This window comes from Trichoderma evansii, assembly GCF_050947405.1.
Source record: "Trichoderma evansii strain SZMC 28006 chromosome Unknown GGI43scaffold_5, whole genome shotgun sequence".
Lineage (NCBI taxonomy): Eukaryota > Fungi > Ascomycota > Sordariomycetes > Hypocreales > Hypocreaceae > Trichoderma > Trichoderma evansii.
Window position 1 is genome coordinate 1,211,598 of NW_028145201.1, and position 14,824 is coordinate 1,226,421.

Here is a 14,824-nt window from a genome sequence, read left to right on the forward strand (position 1 = left end):
ATACAGCCAGCTTCATGTTTAATAGAGAAAGAATTTGAACACTCCGGTATCTAGTTCAACATGGCTCACCGTTCTGAGAGAGTACAGTCCGGTGAGCAAAAATTGAGTATAAGCCATGTACAGGTGATAGTCAGGCAAGAATACCAAACGTGAGAGACTGCGGAATTATCACAAGACTGGATATATTTACCAAATTTATTGCTTCTATCGCTTCTATCGCTTCTATTGCTTCTATTGCTTCTATCGCTTCTATTGCTTCTCAAGCCACTAATCCCATGTCCTTCTCTCGCGCATTCTGTATCGCTACACGCACAGCATCCAGAAATCATCATGATGCGTCTCACGTTCAAATCCAGCTGCTACCAACGCTCGTTTTACCCAGATATCATGCACATTGGCGATATGCCACTCCGCTAGGTCTAGCTTTGTAGACATCAGTCAAGAGAGTTCGTAAGAGAGTATCCACAATGGAAGTGGTAGAGGCGTCAAAATGTATTGTATGATACTTGCTGAACTCGGGACATGCTCCCGCAACCATCCCACAACAGAAGACAAAGAGTGAAACATCGGTACAAAGGAGTGACGATACTCCAGTGGCCGAGATAATGACATCATCTTTGGATGTACCATATATCCAGTATAGCGGCATTTCAGAATACAGGCCATAAGCGGGTGGGTGATAGCCGGGCAAGAGTGCCAAAAGCCAGCGACTGTGGGATCACTACAAGGCCAACGTTGAGGCCAGCAATCAGATCTGGCATTAGCCAGGAGAGTTCGTAAGAGAGTATCCACAATGGAAGTGGTAGAAGCGTCAACAGGTATCGGGCGATGTCCATCGGGCTGGGAATATGTTCCCACAGCCATTGCTTTACGGCAGACAAAGACTTGGACATGATGACAAAAAATCTTGAGTAAGCGATGAAAAGAAATGTAGTATAGGCAGTGGTGAAGAAGAATAGTATTTAAGGAAGAAAAACTAAAGGGGGAGGAGTAATAAATGGGAAAAAAAGTTGGGGCAGTAAGGGAAACAAAGTTACAATCGCGATACTGTAACTTTTGTTTTAACTTTGCGTTGCTGGGCCAAATATTTTACGTGGAAAGTAAATCTTGTGTATGTTATTTCCAAACATTTAAGTTCTTGCCTTTGCTCCAGTGCAGTAGAAGCAGTAGAAGCATTAGAAGCATTAGAAGCATTAGGAGCATTAGAAGCATTAGAGGCAGTATATACATCCTCCTTTACTCGTGCACTATAAGAGGGGAGGGTAACCTTAGTTATTCGAAAGTCTAAGTACTTTATCATAACGATGATAATTGCAAAACTATCACTGCATAAAAGTATGATCAACTCAATTCTGGGTAGCGTAGGAATCTGGGCAAGCTGAAAACTTTTTTAGAGAGAAATTTGTTAGCAACGGAAAACCCGTTTGATGCTGCCATTTTCAGGCCGAGGGCTACCTGCGATACCGCCATGGCCACAATAGCTGGGATTTTGGGTATGAAGGACATCACGAGTTTTGCAATCGGTATTGTGGGAACTTGTACACGCTGAAATCCTATGTGCAGGAAAGAATTATATTAATCTCGCTAATAATTTTAAAGAGCGTACTGTATAAGTTGTGGCGATTGATTAGAAACCTGATGAGTGTCATGATTCCGATAGTGGTTGGTAAGCGTAGAGTGACCCTTGGAACGAGAACGTCAGTCCCGTTACCAGACATATAATCCAGGCGACTCGACACGTGTGTACCAGAATTCCTCATATAAAATCCTTGGTCTGGGCAAGCTACTGAACATAGAAAAGACAATGAGCCCGGCAAGTGAAGCAAGACGGGCGTATGAAAGCGCATCCATGAGATAGGTGATCGCCAAGAAGGGGATCAAAGTGGCAAAAATGCCTGCTAACAGCGACCAACCATCTCTTTTTGATAGCAGAGGCGCCAAACGATCCCATGCTGAGATAACCGCCAGCGAAAGGGCCAAAGATATTCACAGCTCCGAGGGCGACAAGTTCTTTGGAAAAGTCCACGGTGTAATTATTCAAATCCGCTATCTGCTGTCCAGAGCCATCTGACCAGCCACCATGAGGATCACAATAGCTGGCATTTCGGCTATGAAGTACATGAAAAGTGTCGCATAAGGTAATGCGGGAACCTGTACACGCTGAAATCCAGGACTGACCGTGCCAACAATTCTGAATGGCGTACTCAAGTTATGGCGATTGATCAGGAAGCTGATGAGTGTCATGGGAGCTGTTGGAGTAAGAGTTTGATAATGGCCACGGTTGAAAACGCATTGACGGCTGCTGAGGAGATAATTCAGCGATGAATCCAATCCCAGTTGGTGTGCCCCAAGCCGGTGGTTTTTCTTTATGGCAGGCTTCGCCAGACGGGTGTTGTTTCGGACATGTTCGGACAAGTTATCGAGATGATATTCTTGGTGAAAGTAGCGAAGATTTAAACAAAGACTCCAAGATATGGGACCTCCGTTTGTATACTAGGCGTTCTGAAAATTGGAGCGAAATGTAGCAGCGTCTTCAAAATCACCCGATACCAGAGATACAATCCATATAATCGAGTAGGTGGGCGAGAGCCGCCAATTCTTGTAGAGAGTTCTTGGCCGAGGCAAGCTGCTGAATATGGAATGAATGACGACACCAGCATATGGTAAGGGGAGTAAATGCGAAGGCATCCATCAGAAGGGTGATTGCCACAAAGAGTATCAGCGCAGCAAATATTCCTGCCGGCTGTGATCGACCCCAAGCCATTGAGAGTATTGTCGAGGATCCAAATGAAACCATGGTCAGGTAGCCTCCAACAAAAAGTACCAATGATGTTGACAACTCCAAGCGCAACGAGCTCTTGAGAAGTGCTCACAGTGAATCCATTCGAGGCCGGCCGCCATTTCTGCAAGAGGACTGTCTGCGATACCACTATGATTATGAAGGCCTATCCAAATCGGAGTGCTCCTAAGCCTACCAGGATAGGGCCCGATAGAATGGTTATTGCGAATGCTACCTCTTCAGGCGTGGTCCCAAAGCCGTTTAACAACAGGGGAAGAAGATTCAGACATCGTAAATGGGGTAAAAGAACAGCGTGCGGGAGCAATCAAAAGAATCTGAAAAAACTGCACATGTAAAGAATTGTTCAGGTGACAGACGGGCGAGTAAGCCAAAGGCGATAGACTGTGGGATCAAAATGAGACTCATGGCGATGCCTGCAGCTGCATCTTCCAGCAGCCAAGAGGCGCTGGAGTGAGTCGATGAGTGATGAAAGAGAAAGAAAACTGTAACATTCATTGACGTCGAAGTGGGAGGGACGGATCGTCTTTATAGATGGACTCTGAAAAACAATCCGAGTTTCGACAAAAGATCAGCACATAAATATGGATGATATCTACTCAATATATTGCTTCTATTGCTTCTATTGCCCCCACTAATTTTTCTCTCTCATACATTCTTCATCACTACATCTATAGCATCTTGCATGCCCTTATAAAATATCTCAATTCCAAATCTAACCATTTTATCTCATACCACCAATTCCAAATCCTTTTCACGCGTGTTCTTCATTACCATGTCCATAGCCTCTAGCAAGTCGTTATAATAAGTCTCACTTCCAGGTTCCACCAATTCCAATGCTAATCTTATCCAGCAACTACATACATTTACGAAATACTATTCTATGTTATCCAATTTAACATATTACTTTATAATCTCCCGCAGCTTAATCAGCCTTTCAACCAAGTTAGATTAACTATCAGTGTATGGCCAGCTTGGGTGCTGAAATCATTTGAAAATAAATATATTGTATACATAACTAATATACTGGATTAGATATTAAAATATATCAATCATTAGTAGTAGAGACAGCAGAGGCAGCTTGTTACGTGTATGTAGATAATAGTAAGTGGGAACTTGGATTATCTGCAAATGCTACGAAGTACTGTAGATTTCTCAATAAGCTAGTAAATATCATTGGCCACAAGCTTAAGGGCAAAGACTAACCGAGTGCCGCCGGCTACGCATAACAGAGACTATAAAAGGACTACTAATTTATATTCAAAAGGGCATTACTCGCAGCACTGCAAGTCGCGTATATCTCCCGGATTTATTTATCGATCTTTTGTCGAACCTCGGATTGTTTTTTGATACCAGCTTGCATGGATACAGCTACCCTGGAATATTCGGTGAAGTTCGGTGAAGATGGCGCTAAAGCCGCATTTAGCCCCACTTCTTATCTTCACCTGGATTTTTTTTATCAGTTCGCAGAGCAACTCTTCCATTCTACACGATTGTCCTCTGCCATAATTAATAGAACCATATATATGCGACGGCCAATTTTTAATTTTGATAAAGAGCTTGGAAATTTCAAAACCTACTGAGACAATCCTCTCCAATCGGCCCCTCGCAATACGTTTCCATACTCTCTTTCCCGCGCCAGCGCACCTTGTCGCCACGATGTCTGGCTTTCAGATTCCTGGGCTGGGCCAGGCGAAACTCAACGAGGTTCTGCCGCCTCTACCGGCCGATCTTGCAATTGCCGCTGCGAATGCTGCTGAAGAAGACAAAGAAATGCACGACGCAAACCAAGAAACAGCATCGGCAGCAGCAGAAAACAACAGCGAAGAAGCCAAGACAACAGGCCCTGAACAGCCTATCGGTCATGAGACATCAGATGATATGTTGATCGATAAGCCTGGGAGCCCACCATCTTTAACATCTGCTCTAGAAGCAGCCCTCGGTGGCCTGGACAATACCGACACACCTCAGCAACCGCCGGCACCCGAACAAGAGTCAGTTCCTTTACAACCCGACCAAAGCGAGCACCCAGAATGGGAAATCGATTCTTCACCTTACGAATCTTCAGATTCAAGCAGTTCCGATTCATCGTCCGACGACGACGACTCTGATAATGAAGGCTATGAGCCTCTGGGCATCGAAGAGACAGCTAGGATACTGATGGAGACTGAAGGTGGCTCAGATGATGAGGGCGATAGAGGGAAATCTTCTGGATCTGGGTACGTGCGCACTAAGAATGAGCTTCCTGAGGAAATCATTCCCAAGCCAGACGTATCGATCACTCCCGAGATGGCTATACAAGAGCTCGGAGTTATAGAGCACATTGTCGAAAACATCATGCTCGTCAAGGCATTCACTCCAGGGGAGTACCAAGTTCTAGACAGCGGGTCTGTCTTGTGCACCCCAGAGAGAATAGTCATTGGCGTTATTGCAGAGACAATTGGAAAAGTGCTGCAACCGATGTACACGGTAATGTTCAACTCCGCAGAGGAAATAAAGGAGCTCGGACTGGAGGTTGGCGCGAAAGTCTTCTATCCCGTCGACCACGCATCATACGTTTTCACAGAGCCTCTAAAAAATCTCAAGGGCTCAGACGCCAGCAACCTCCACGACGAAGAAATTGCCGATGAAGAAATTGAATTTTCAGACGACGAGAAGGAAGCGGAATACAAGCGTTCACTGAAGCAGAAGAAGAAGGATAAGTGGAAGAATAGTGGTGGGAAAGAGGGGAAGCAGCCTCATCCTCTGCGCCAGGAAATATCTGCTGATGGCGGCTTGAACTATGACGAAGATGATGGCCCATACACGCCGCTTGCTCGACCTGCAGGTTATGGTACGGGCGCTCCACAGGCTGAGAATTACGAACCCGCTCCAAGATCAAGCTTCCAGCGAGGAGGCCGGAGGGGAGACTCTCGAGGAAGAGGCAATCGAGGAAGAGGTTCAGGCCGTGGTGGTAGGGGAGGCTACAACCAACCCAGAGATGGATATTCTCTCCCAACCCAAAATAACCAGAACCCTCAAGCATCTGTATCGGCAGGCAGCTCATGGAACTTTAACCCAGTTCTTCCCACCGGCCAGGTACCTTCTCTTCCTCAGTTTGGGTTTCCTGTTCCTGGATGGCCGCAGCCAACGCCTGGCCAGCACACTGGTCCGCCTGCGGTACCACCACCGCCTCCAGGCTGGCCTGGATCTGCCCAAGGTCAAGGCCAGGCGTCTGATCCAGGAGCATTTGTTAATCCCGCATTCTTTGCCTCTTTAATGCGCCAGATTCAGGAGCAAACTGGACAGACAGGGTGGAACGGTCAGGCTCCTCCACCTCCGCCACAGTGATAAATGCCAGACAGGATTCTTTACTTATAGACTAGGGATATGTAAACTTGGGAAAACGTACTCTGTAGTCCCGGAGTTTATGCTGATTTGCGATTTGCGGGCTTTACAATTGTTTCATTCAACTACGGGATATTTTTACGTTGCTGTAAATCGTTATGAAAGTCAAAAAAGAAGCTCACCTTGCAGGTAAAAGCTTATGTGGAACAGCAAGAATAAAATAATTTAAATTGTGAATTTTTTTCAATTGCTTCCCAGGAGATATAAACGTCAAAGATCAAATGTATTTGTACCAGCGCCTGTATATCTCACACAGCAAATTATTCAGCCTCATATTATCTCCAAGCCGGTATCAGTCGATTTTTGGCGGAACAGACCGGGACGCCGGGGCTCCCGCTAAAAAATCCAGCTTCCGACGAATCAGCGGCGCCCAATTTCCATCACAGGCATTTTTTTTTCTCAGGCAGCGCATTGGACCGTTGCAGCCTCAGGCCACCACCAAAACTTTCGGCAATTCATCGCACCCAGTTTAGCCCAGAGGCAGTCCAGCCAAGCAAACGGGCGAAAAGACCTCAAAACCAACCACAGCCGTCCTCGGGTCTCCCTCTCTTCTCCTCTTTCGTTGTTCACGATGGCGCCTCTCGCAACTGCTTCCCGCCTGTGTGTGCGCTCGGCCGCCGTGGCCAAGCCCGCCGTGCGCGCGCTGAGCTCGACTGCTGTGCGCCAGGCCGATGCCCCTGCTCCCGGAGCAGCCTCATACACCAGTCCCTTCAAGGGCGAGTCCAAGGCCAACAAGATCCCTGACTTCAGCAAGTACATGTCCAAGGGCAGCGAGACCACCAACAAGCTCTTCTCGTACTTCATGGTCGGCACAATGGGAGCCATCACCGCCGCCGGAGCCAAGAGCACTGTTCAAGGTGGGTTTGAATGTTGATAGGCTTCATTTGTGGGAGGTGGGGTGTGATTTGGAGGAATTGGGAAATTTTGGAAAGCTGCCATTAGCTTTGAACAGCCATTGGAGCTTGTGGGAGCTGGACGGAAGCAATTGGGCTGTTTTCAATGCTGGAAGTTGAAGCTGAAGCTAACACGTGGGGGTGCTTTAGAATTCCTCGTCAACATGTCCGCCTCTGCTGACGTTTTGGCCATGGCCAAGGTCGAGGTTGACCTCAATACCATCCCCGAGGGCAAGAACGTGAGCACACCACACCCTGAAATTTTCAATTCCCCGATTGTACACGCCGCAAAGCTGACCAATCCTCTCATATTAGGTCATCATCAAATGGCGAGGCAAGCCCGTCTTCATCCGCCACCGAACCCAGGACGAGATCGACCAGGCCAACAAAGTCAACGTCGCTTCCCTTCGAGACCCCCAATCTGATGACGACCGTGTCAAGCGCCCCGAGTGGCTGGTCATGCTGGGTGTCTGCACCCATCTGGGCTGTGTCCCCATTGGCGAGGCCGGTGACTACGGTGGTTGGTTCTGCCCTTGCCACGGCTCCCACTACGATATCTCTGGCCGGATACGAAAGGGCCCCGCCCCTCTGAACCTGGAGATCCCCGAGTACGACTTCCCCGAGGATGACAAGCTCATCATTGGTTAAACAACGCGGGTTTTGTACAAAGTTTGGAGTAGAAAAGAGACGGGAGAGGAGGGAACTGTCCTGTCGCAGCAAAAACGATGTAACAGTATCGACGAAGAGGCCCTACGAGAAAAGTAAATGGGCGAGGAGAGACAGCTCCCGGGGAAATAAAAATTATAATTCGTCATGGAATTTTATAAGAAAAACCATAGATTCTCTCTGGGCGGTCAAAGTCTATAGTGGGATAGGGTGGGATGCGCTTGAATGGGGAGAGACGGGTGTCTCATGTTGCTGAGAATGGGGCACAAATTCCTTGTTTCTTAGACGTGAGCCATGTGCAGCATTGTATAAAATAAAAATATTATACTAAAACAGGAAGCTTAACTTGGTCACTTTTGTGCCTGAACTTGGTCGTTTTTGTGCATGAACTGGGGCGTTTTTGTGTCTGAACTGAGAAATGAAATGTAGACAAGATATTACAATTTTGAGACACTTGAAAATTATTCTTTTTTTATCTATTCTCTCATACCCAGTTGATCCCCAAAAATCCATTCTTATACATAACCACAAAGATTAGTGTCCATGGCCATCATCCTCCTCCATCTGCTCCGGATCCAGCTTGATCAATGTGTCAATTCGCATGATGCTGATACAAGCCTCGACCGCACTCTTCAGCTGCCTAACCTTGCTTATGCTAGGCTCCAGAACACCCAGCTTAATCTCGTCAACGACCTTGCCTTTGGCGAGGTCCAGACCGTAGTTCTTGTAGCTCTTCTTCTTGGCAATGGACTTCTCGTCCTCGTTGGCGTCGCCCTCCTGGACGCGCTGTGACAGGGCGTGTCTGGAGCGCAGCTGGGCGACGAGCTCAGCAGCGTCCTTGGCGGCATTGATAGCGAGGGTCTTGGGGATGACGAGGAGGGACTGGGCGAACTCGCCGATGGCGAGCTGCTCGCGGGATCCGACAGTGCCGGCGAACTCCTCGAGGTAGATGTGCAGGGCGGTCTCGACGGCACCGCCACCGGGGACGATGCTGCCACTTTCCAGCGTCCTCTTGACAGCGCAGAGGGAGTCGTGGACTGATCGCTCGATCTCGTCTAGAGAGTATTCGTTGGGGCCTCGCAGGATGACAGAGGCGGAGGACTGTGCCTTGGTGCCCTTGATCAGGATGCACTCATCGTCTGAGATGCGCTCCTGGACAACTTCTTCGGCGTGTCCCAGGTATGATGGCTCAAACTTCTCGTCACCGTTCAGATCAGACAGCGTGCTCAGGAGGGTACCACCGGTAGCCTTGGCAATTCGTCTGAGATCCTCCTTCTTGCATCTTCTGACACCCATCGCGCCTCTCTCGACCATCATCTTCAGTACCATGTCATCGATACCCTTGGTTGTAAGGATAACGTTGGCGCCAGCCTTAAGGATCATCTCCACTCTCTCGATAACCATGCCGGACTCCCGAGCACGGATAGCCTCCAGCTGCTGGGGGTCATCGACTGTGATCTGGACACCGAGCTTCATTCTCTCCTTTTGCAAGTTCATATCCAGAATGGCAATCTTAGCATCTTGAATACGGGTAGGCATAGCCTGAGAAGCAACTGTGCAGTTCAAAGCATAACCCTTAATCAGGACCGACTCGAGAGCACTCTTTCCATGCGCCTTAAGAAGGTTGACGGCCTTGACGGGATATTTGGCCTCGTTCTTGTTGTTGGTGGTCTTCACAGCCTGGATGGCGTCGACAACCAGGTCCGCAAAGAAGTCGGAATCGGCACCAATGATTTTGCTAGACATGGATGTCTTGGCAATGTTCAGGAGAGATTCTCGGCCGAGGTTGTCGACCTTGATGCTGACATTCTCGCTCAGGTATTTGATGGCCTCTCGCAGGGCAAGTCGGTAGCCGGTGATGATGGTGGTAGGGTGGATACGGTTCTTCATCAGCTCGTTGCCTCTTCGGAGCAGTTCGGCGGCGATCAGGACAACTGATGTTGTGCCATCGCCAACCTCCTTATCCTGCTGCTGAGCCAGGTCCACCAAGATCTTTCCGGCGGGGTCTTCGACATCGAGGAGGGTGAGGATCGTGGCGCCGTCGTTTGTTACCGTAACATCCTGTTCGCGGCAGAGCATAAGTCAGCGTTGTGATTCTATGTCGTGTCTTCATTGTTTGCTTTGACGTCGGAATAGGGGCAGAAGCCTCTCGAAAGCACGAATCGAGGGGCAGGGGTAGTCGGTGTATGCACTTACGCCAATGTCGTCAACCATCATCTTGTCGAGGCCGCTGGGACCGAAAGAGCTCTTCACCACATTGGCAATGGCTTGTGTTGCCAGAACTATTCTCCATCAGTTAATGCATCCATCCACGCCATCACAAACAGCCCAACGCACCATTTTGGTCTCGAATATCAGATCCCGAAATCTTCTGGCCGCCAAGGAAGAGGGTCCCGTTCCGGGGCTGTTCAAATAGAGCAGACATGATCTAAACTGCTTGACCGTCTGTACAGCCTTGCGAGGGGAGAAAGAAATGAAATGGAAATGGGGGGAAAAGGGTGGAGGGTATCAAGAAGTTCTGCCTTGAGGACTCGACCCTGGCTTACCTAGCCAAAGCTGCGAAGCTCAGTAATATGGCGGCACTTGTCCCGCTGCCCCTCGACTTTTTTGCCGGAACCAGAGATTCTCCCAGCTCCGGCGCTGCGCTACGATAAGGCCCAAAGCAGCTCTCACAGCGCCCAGGCCCCCGAAACCACAGCGCTGCAGGCCCTGATTGGGCAAGCGTTTAGGGGCCGTGAAATTTACCCTGCTAAAGCCTGCGCTGCCCCTCCTTTTTGAAAGAGGGACACTGATAGCGGGGCAACCGATTAGCCCTCCCTCGAGAAAGTCATTGACTCTTCTCGTGACTCTGTTTTTAGGCCGACTGACTCCCTCTCTTTCGTTGCGCATCCTGCAATAGTGACTCAGTATTAGACTGTCTTTGTACTTGGGGCAAGTTCTGTGTGATTTGATAAAAGGTTTGTCTTGATCTCTACTGGATTGGAAAAATTATAATTCAAAAAGTTGGATTTGTCGCCCTAACGCCTACCAAAAGTTATAGAAGAAAAAGCATTTCGCCTATAAACTACACGATGGAGAACGCCGCCGACCAGCCCAAGGAGCCCTCCAAGAGCGCCTTGAAGAAGGCCGAGAAGCAAGCCAAAATGGCCGCCGACAAGGCTGCTAAGGCCGCCAAGCAGGCTGCCCTTCCCGTTGTTGGCGGAAAGAAGACCGACGATATCATTGGTATCACCGTCACCAAGGCAGAGAACTTCCCAGCATGGTATCAAGAGGTTGTCCTCAAGGGCGAGATGGTCGAGTACTACCAGGAGATCTCTGGTTTCTTCGTCCTGCGCCCTCTGTCAATGCACATTTGGAACACCATCCGAAAGTGGTTCCAAGAGCGCATCGAGCTTATGGGCGTTGAGGAAACCAGCTTCCCTATGTTCCTCTCCTCCAAGTCTCTGGAGAAGGAGAAAGACCACGTCGAGGGCTTTGCCCCTGAATTGGCTTGGGTCACCAAGGCGTAAGTGTTTCATACACCATATCTCCTCTAGCAAAATCTTTGTACTGACTACAATGCAGCGGTGAAAAGGACCTCGAAGTTCCTGTCGCAATTCGCCCTACCTCCGAAGCCGTCATGTACCCTTACTACTCCAAGTGGATTCGAAGCCACCGAGATCTCCCCCTTCGACTGAACCAGTGGAACTCTGTTGTTCGATGGGAGGCTAAGCAAACCACCCCTTTCCTTCGAACAAGAGAATTTCTCTGGCAGGAGGGCCACACTGCCCACTTGACTGAGGAGCTGGCTGGAAAGGAAGTTTTGGAGATCCTGGAGCTGTATGCTGGTGTCTACGAGCAGCTTTTGGCTGTCCCCGTTGTCCGAGGACGCAAGACAGAGAATGAGAAGTTCGCCGGTGGTTACTACACCACTACCGTCGAGGGTTACATTCCTTCCAATGGACGTGGTATTCAGGGTGCCACCTCTCACTGCCTGGGTCAGAACTTCAGCAAGATGTTTGACATCACCGTTGAAGATCCTGCCAACAAGGGTTCACACATCCACGTCTGGCAAAACTCTTGGGGTCTGTCTACTCGTGTCATTGGTGTCATGATCATGGTGCACGGTGATGACAAGGGCCTTGTTCTCCCTCCCCGAATTGCCAAGACCCAAGTCGTTATGATCCCCGTCGGTATCAATAAGAACACAACTCCCGAGGATCGCAAGAAGCATGAGGAGCAGCTTGATGGCATCAGGGATACCCTTAGGAAAGCTGGCATCCGATCTGAGTCTGACTGGAGAGAGGGCTACACCCCTGCTTGGAAGTTTAACGACTGGGAGCTGAGGGGAGTTCCCCTCCGAATTGAGTTCGGACCCAAAGACGCCGCCAAGGAGGTTGTCAGCTGGGCTAGAAGAGACACTGGTGAGAAGGGTACTATTCCTATTGCCGAGGTCGCCACCAAGGTTCCTGAGCTTCTGGAGACTATCCAGCAGGACATGTACAACAAGGCTGAGAAGTCATTCCGAGAGCACCGCCTGCAGATCACCAAGTGGGAAGATGTTCTCCCCGCCCTGGACAACAAGAACGTTGTTCTGATCCCCTTCTGTGGCGACGGCAAGTGTGAGGATCGTATCAAAGAGCTTACGACCCGCGAAGATACCCAGCCCGATGTTCCTGAGAGCCAGAAGCTTCCTTCCATGGGCATGAAGAGTCTTTGTATTCCCTTCGAGCAGCCTGAGGGCGTTGTTGCCGGCGAGACTGAATGTCTTAACCCCGAGTGCCAGCGCAAGGCACAGAACTGGACCATGTTTGGCAGAAGCTACTAAACTATGAAGAATAAAGAAGGTGCATAGAAGGAGTTTTTCGTATTAAAAAAAAAGTGGCATGTTTATCACACCTGTGGTATGACATATGGATTGATGCTTCACACGGGAATGCAGAGGGATAAATTTATTCAATGACTTTAATGACTTTTACTTTATCGTTTCATCTTCTATCTATGTGATTGTGTACATATATATACTATCTATTACACTGTATCATATCTGTTTCATGGCGATGAAACCCTAGCACCATTCAAATCGCTCGTTGACAACCCAGTCTAGGTCTCCTGCAGCTCCTTCACCGAACCAATTCAAACTTGCCAAATTCTTAGCATCTCTCACCACAAAGATACTCTCAAACTCAGTCGCGCTCTCAACAATCTTCCTAACTCTACCAAGCGGATTCCAAATCTCAACTTTTGAGCACTCCCAGTCCTTGGCCTCCTTTTCAGCAGCGCGGAAGATTCCCACCACAGCCTCAGATAACTCCTCGTCGGAAATACTGCTGTCTTCAATGACAAATCTCAAGAAGCTTAAAACGTTCTTCTCTGGCTTGTTGGGACCGCCGTAGTGGTTCCGCTCAAAGAGACCCCAGACGCGAGAACCATTTGTTGGTGAGGTGTACAAGGCGCCATGGACAGCGGGCTTGCGGCCGTAAGCGGTGTTGCAGATGAAAGCCTGGCGGTAGAAGTGCCACTGCAGAGCATCAATGTCTGGCAGGACAGCAACCCGGGTTTTAGACGCATCTGTGGAGTTGGGAAGGGCCATCTCCTTGCGGATGAGCTCTTCATCTCGCTCAGCCAAGTCGGGTAAGTCATCATCGCCAAGTAGCTTGATAATGGATCCGTCAAACTCTACAGGGTTTTCCTTTACACGGTACTCAATTTGAGTATTCTCCAATGGCATCCATCCGTGCTTGGCATAAAACTCCTTTCCGATATCAGAGAAGAGGATAGAAAAAGCTGGTTCGCCGGATCCCTGCTGCCTGGCCTTCATGTACCCCCTCAGCAACTCAATCATCTTGCCGGCATATCCTCTACCTCGAAACTCGCTATGAGTGAAGACACTGGCGATTCCGTGAGCCCAAACATCCCTGAGAATTCCATCCTTGCCTCTCACAAGGGCACGCTTGCGCAGAGTCTCACATGAGGCCAGCACGGGACGCTCAGCGGTGTCTGCGTCGACAGCAGCGGCACTGTCTGTGAGGATCCAGTTTGTTATGCCGCCGTTACGGGCCAGCGGGATGGTGAGCAGGTATTCCTCGCGATTGAGATACTCGGGCACAGTGAGACTGTTTCCCCATTCCGGTTGGCTGTAGGTCCAGGTGCGGATGCGTTCCGGAAGGGTTGGGTTGGTGAGGATGATGGTCGGGGAAGAGGATGAGGGCAGGTTTGAGGTGGACATGGCTGCTGGCTTGCTGCTTAAACTGGACGTTGAGATTTGAAACGTATTTCAAGTAGTACTATTAACTTGAGTAAAGATCTAGGATGACAGGCTATAACGTCTCTGGTCTTCCAGATACTACTGGGTAAGGTATGGGGCAAAAGTGAGTCTTGCTCTTAGACTAGTGTCTGTCCTATTCCGTGTCTTAACAAGCAGCGGTCAACAGTTGCCATCTAGTTACAGGACTGAATACAGTCAAGAACACCACAAAATAGAGCCGGAAAAGGTTTAAATTTATAATTCAATAAAGAGTGACTCATTTCACCAACATCCACTTTATATGAGTCGACACCGAGAATTAAAAATCTTAATAATAACCATACTTGGCAGTATTACTGGCTGGTACGATACCCCGCCGGCTGAGCGATCGGAGGGGTGAGTGGAGCACCCGTTTAAAACGGTTGTCGTGCTCAGGGTTCGGTGCCTGAGAGCTTGTCGTTTCCGAAGCACTCAACGCTCTCAAGATACCTGCCCCCAGAGTCCTATCTCTTACTCCACGCCCTCACTCCAAATTATTGAGAGGCTATGAACCGGGAGCAATCTTACTCCGGTTTGCTCAATCATGGTTGCGACTGGGAACTTTTGATCTTCTTCGGGCGAGGAGATCGTGATCTCATCAGGAAGCTTGCAACATATAAGTCAGACTACTTGGTACTTATAGTTGGCCCATCCCTTTGTTCGCCCACCTGAATCGGGAAAAATTTGGATTAAGAAGAAAAGTGGAAAATAATATAGTGGTATTATAGCAGCGTCCTTTGGTGAGTTTCTTTCTTTATTTCTTTCTTTTTTTTTTTTGTCTACCCCATTGGCGGATGGGAAAAGCTTTCAGTACGG

At 48.9% G+C, this 14,824-nt stretch overlaps 6 protein-coding genes across 6 annotated transcripts; 3 read left to right on the forward strand and 3 right to left on the reverse strand.

Moving 5' to 3' along the window:
- Positions 1-458: 458 nt before the first annotated feature.
- Positions 459-1,090, reverse strand: GGI43DRAFT_399979 (uncharacterized protein). The gene has a single exon (XM_083205404.1). It carries the CDS (start codon positions 891-893, stop codon positions 651-653), a length of 243 nt encoding a protein of 80 aa, XP_083062792.1. The 5' UTR covers positions 894-1,090; the 3' UTR covers positions 459-650.
- Positions 1,091-4,285: 3,195 nt separating this feature from the next.
- GGI43DRAFT_399980 (Gar1/Naf1 RNA binding region-domain-containing protein) lies at positions 4,286-6,372 on the forward strand. Its single transcript, XM_083205405.1, has one exon. It carries the CDS (start codon positions 4,457-4,459, stop codon positions 6,125-6,127), a length of 1,671 nt encoding a protein of 556 aa, XP_083062793.1. The 5' UTR covers positions 4,286-4,456; the 3' UTR covers positions 6,128-6,372.
- A 132-nt stretch (positions 6,373-6,504) lies between these two features.
- Positions 6,505-8,001, forward strand: GGI43DRAFT_315082 (ubiquinol--cytochrome-c reductase catalytic subunit RIP1). The gene is made up of 3 exons (XM_083201754.1): positions 6,505-7,041; positions 7,228-7,316; positions 7,393-8,001. The coding sequence occupies exons 1-3, from the start codon at positions 6,756-6,758 to the stop codon at positions 7,723-7,725; spliced, it is 708 nt and encodes a 235-aa protein (XP_083062794.1). The 5' UTR covers positions 6,505-6,755; the 3' UTR covers positions 7,726-8,001.
- Positions 8,002-8,277: 276 nt separating this feature from the next.
- GGI43DRAFT_432852 (chaperonin-containing T-complex alpha subunit TCP1) lies at positions 8,278-10,723 on the reverse strand (the record flags this gene model as incomplete). Its single annotated transcript, XM_083209655.1, has 3 exons — positions 10,081-10,723; positions 9,940-10,025; positions 8,278-9,804 (listed from the first exon to the last, which is right to left on the reverse strand). Exons 1-3 carry the CDS (start codon positions 10,166-10,168, stop codon positions 8,278-8,280), a joined length of 1,701 nt encoding a protein of 566 aa, XP_083062795.1. The 5' UTR covers positions 10,169-10,723.
- A 91-nt stretch (positions 10,724-10,814) lies between these two features.
- GGI43DRAFT_421687 (proline--tRNA ligase) lies at positions 10,815-12,550 on the forward strand (the record flags this gene model as incomplete). Its single annotated transcript, XM_083207995.1, has 2 exons — positions 10,815-11,248; positions 11,308-12,550. The coding sequence occupies 2 exons, from the start codon at positions 10,815-10,817 to the stop codon at positions 12,548-12,550; spliced, it is 1,677 nt and encodes a 558-aa protein (XP_083062796.1).
- A 120-nt stretch (positions 12,551-12,670) lies between these two features.
- Positions 12,671-14,363, reverse strand: GGI43DRAFT_315076 (uncharacterized protein). Its single transcript, XM_083201752.1, has one exon. It carries the CDS (start codon positions 13,949-13,951, stop codon positions 12,791-12,793), a length of 1,161 nt encoding a protein of 386 aa, XP_083062797.1. The 5' UTR covers positions 13,952-14,363; the 3' UTR covers positions 12,671-12,790.
- Positions 14,364-14,824: the final 461 nt, after the last annotated feature.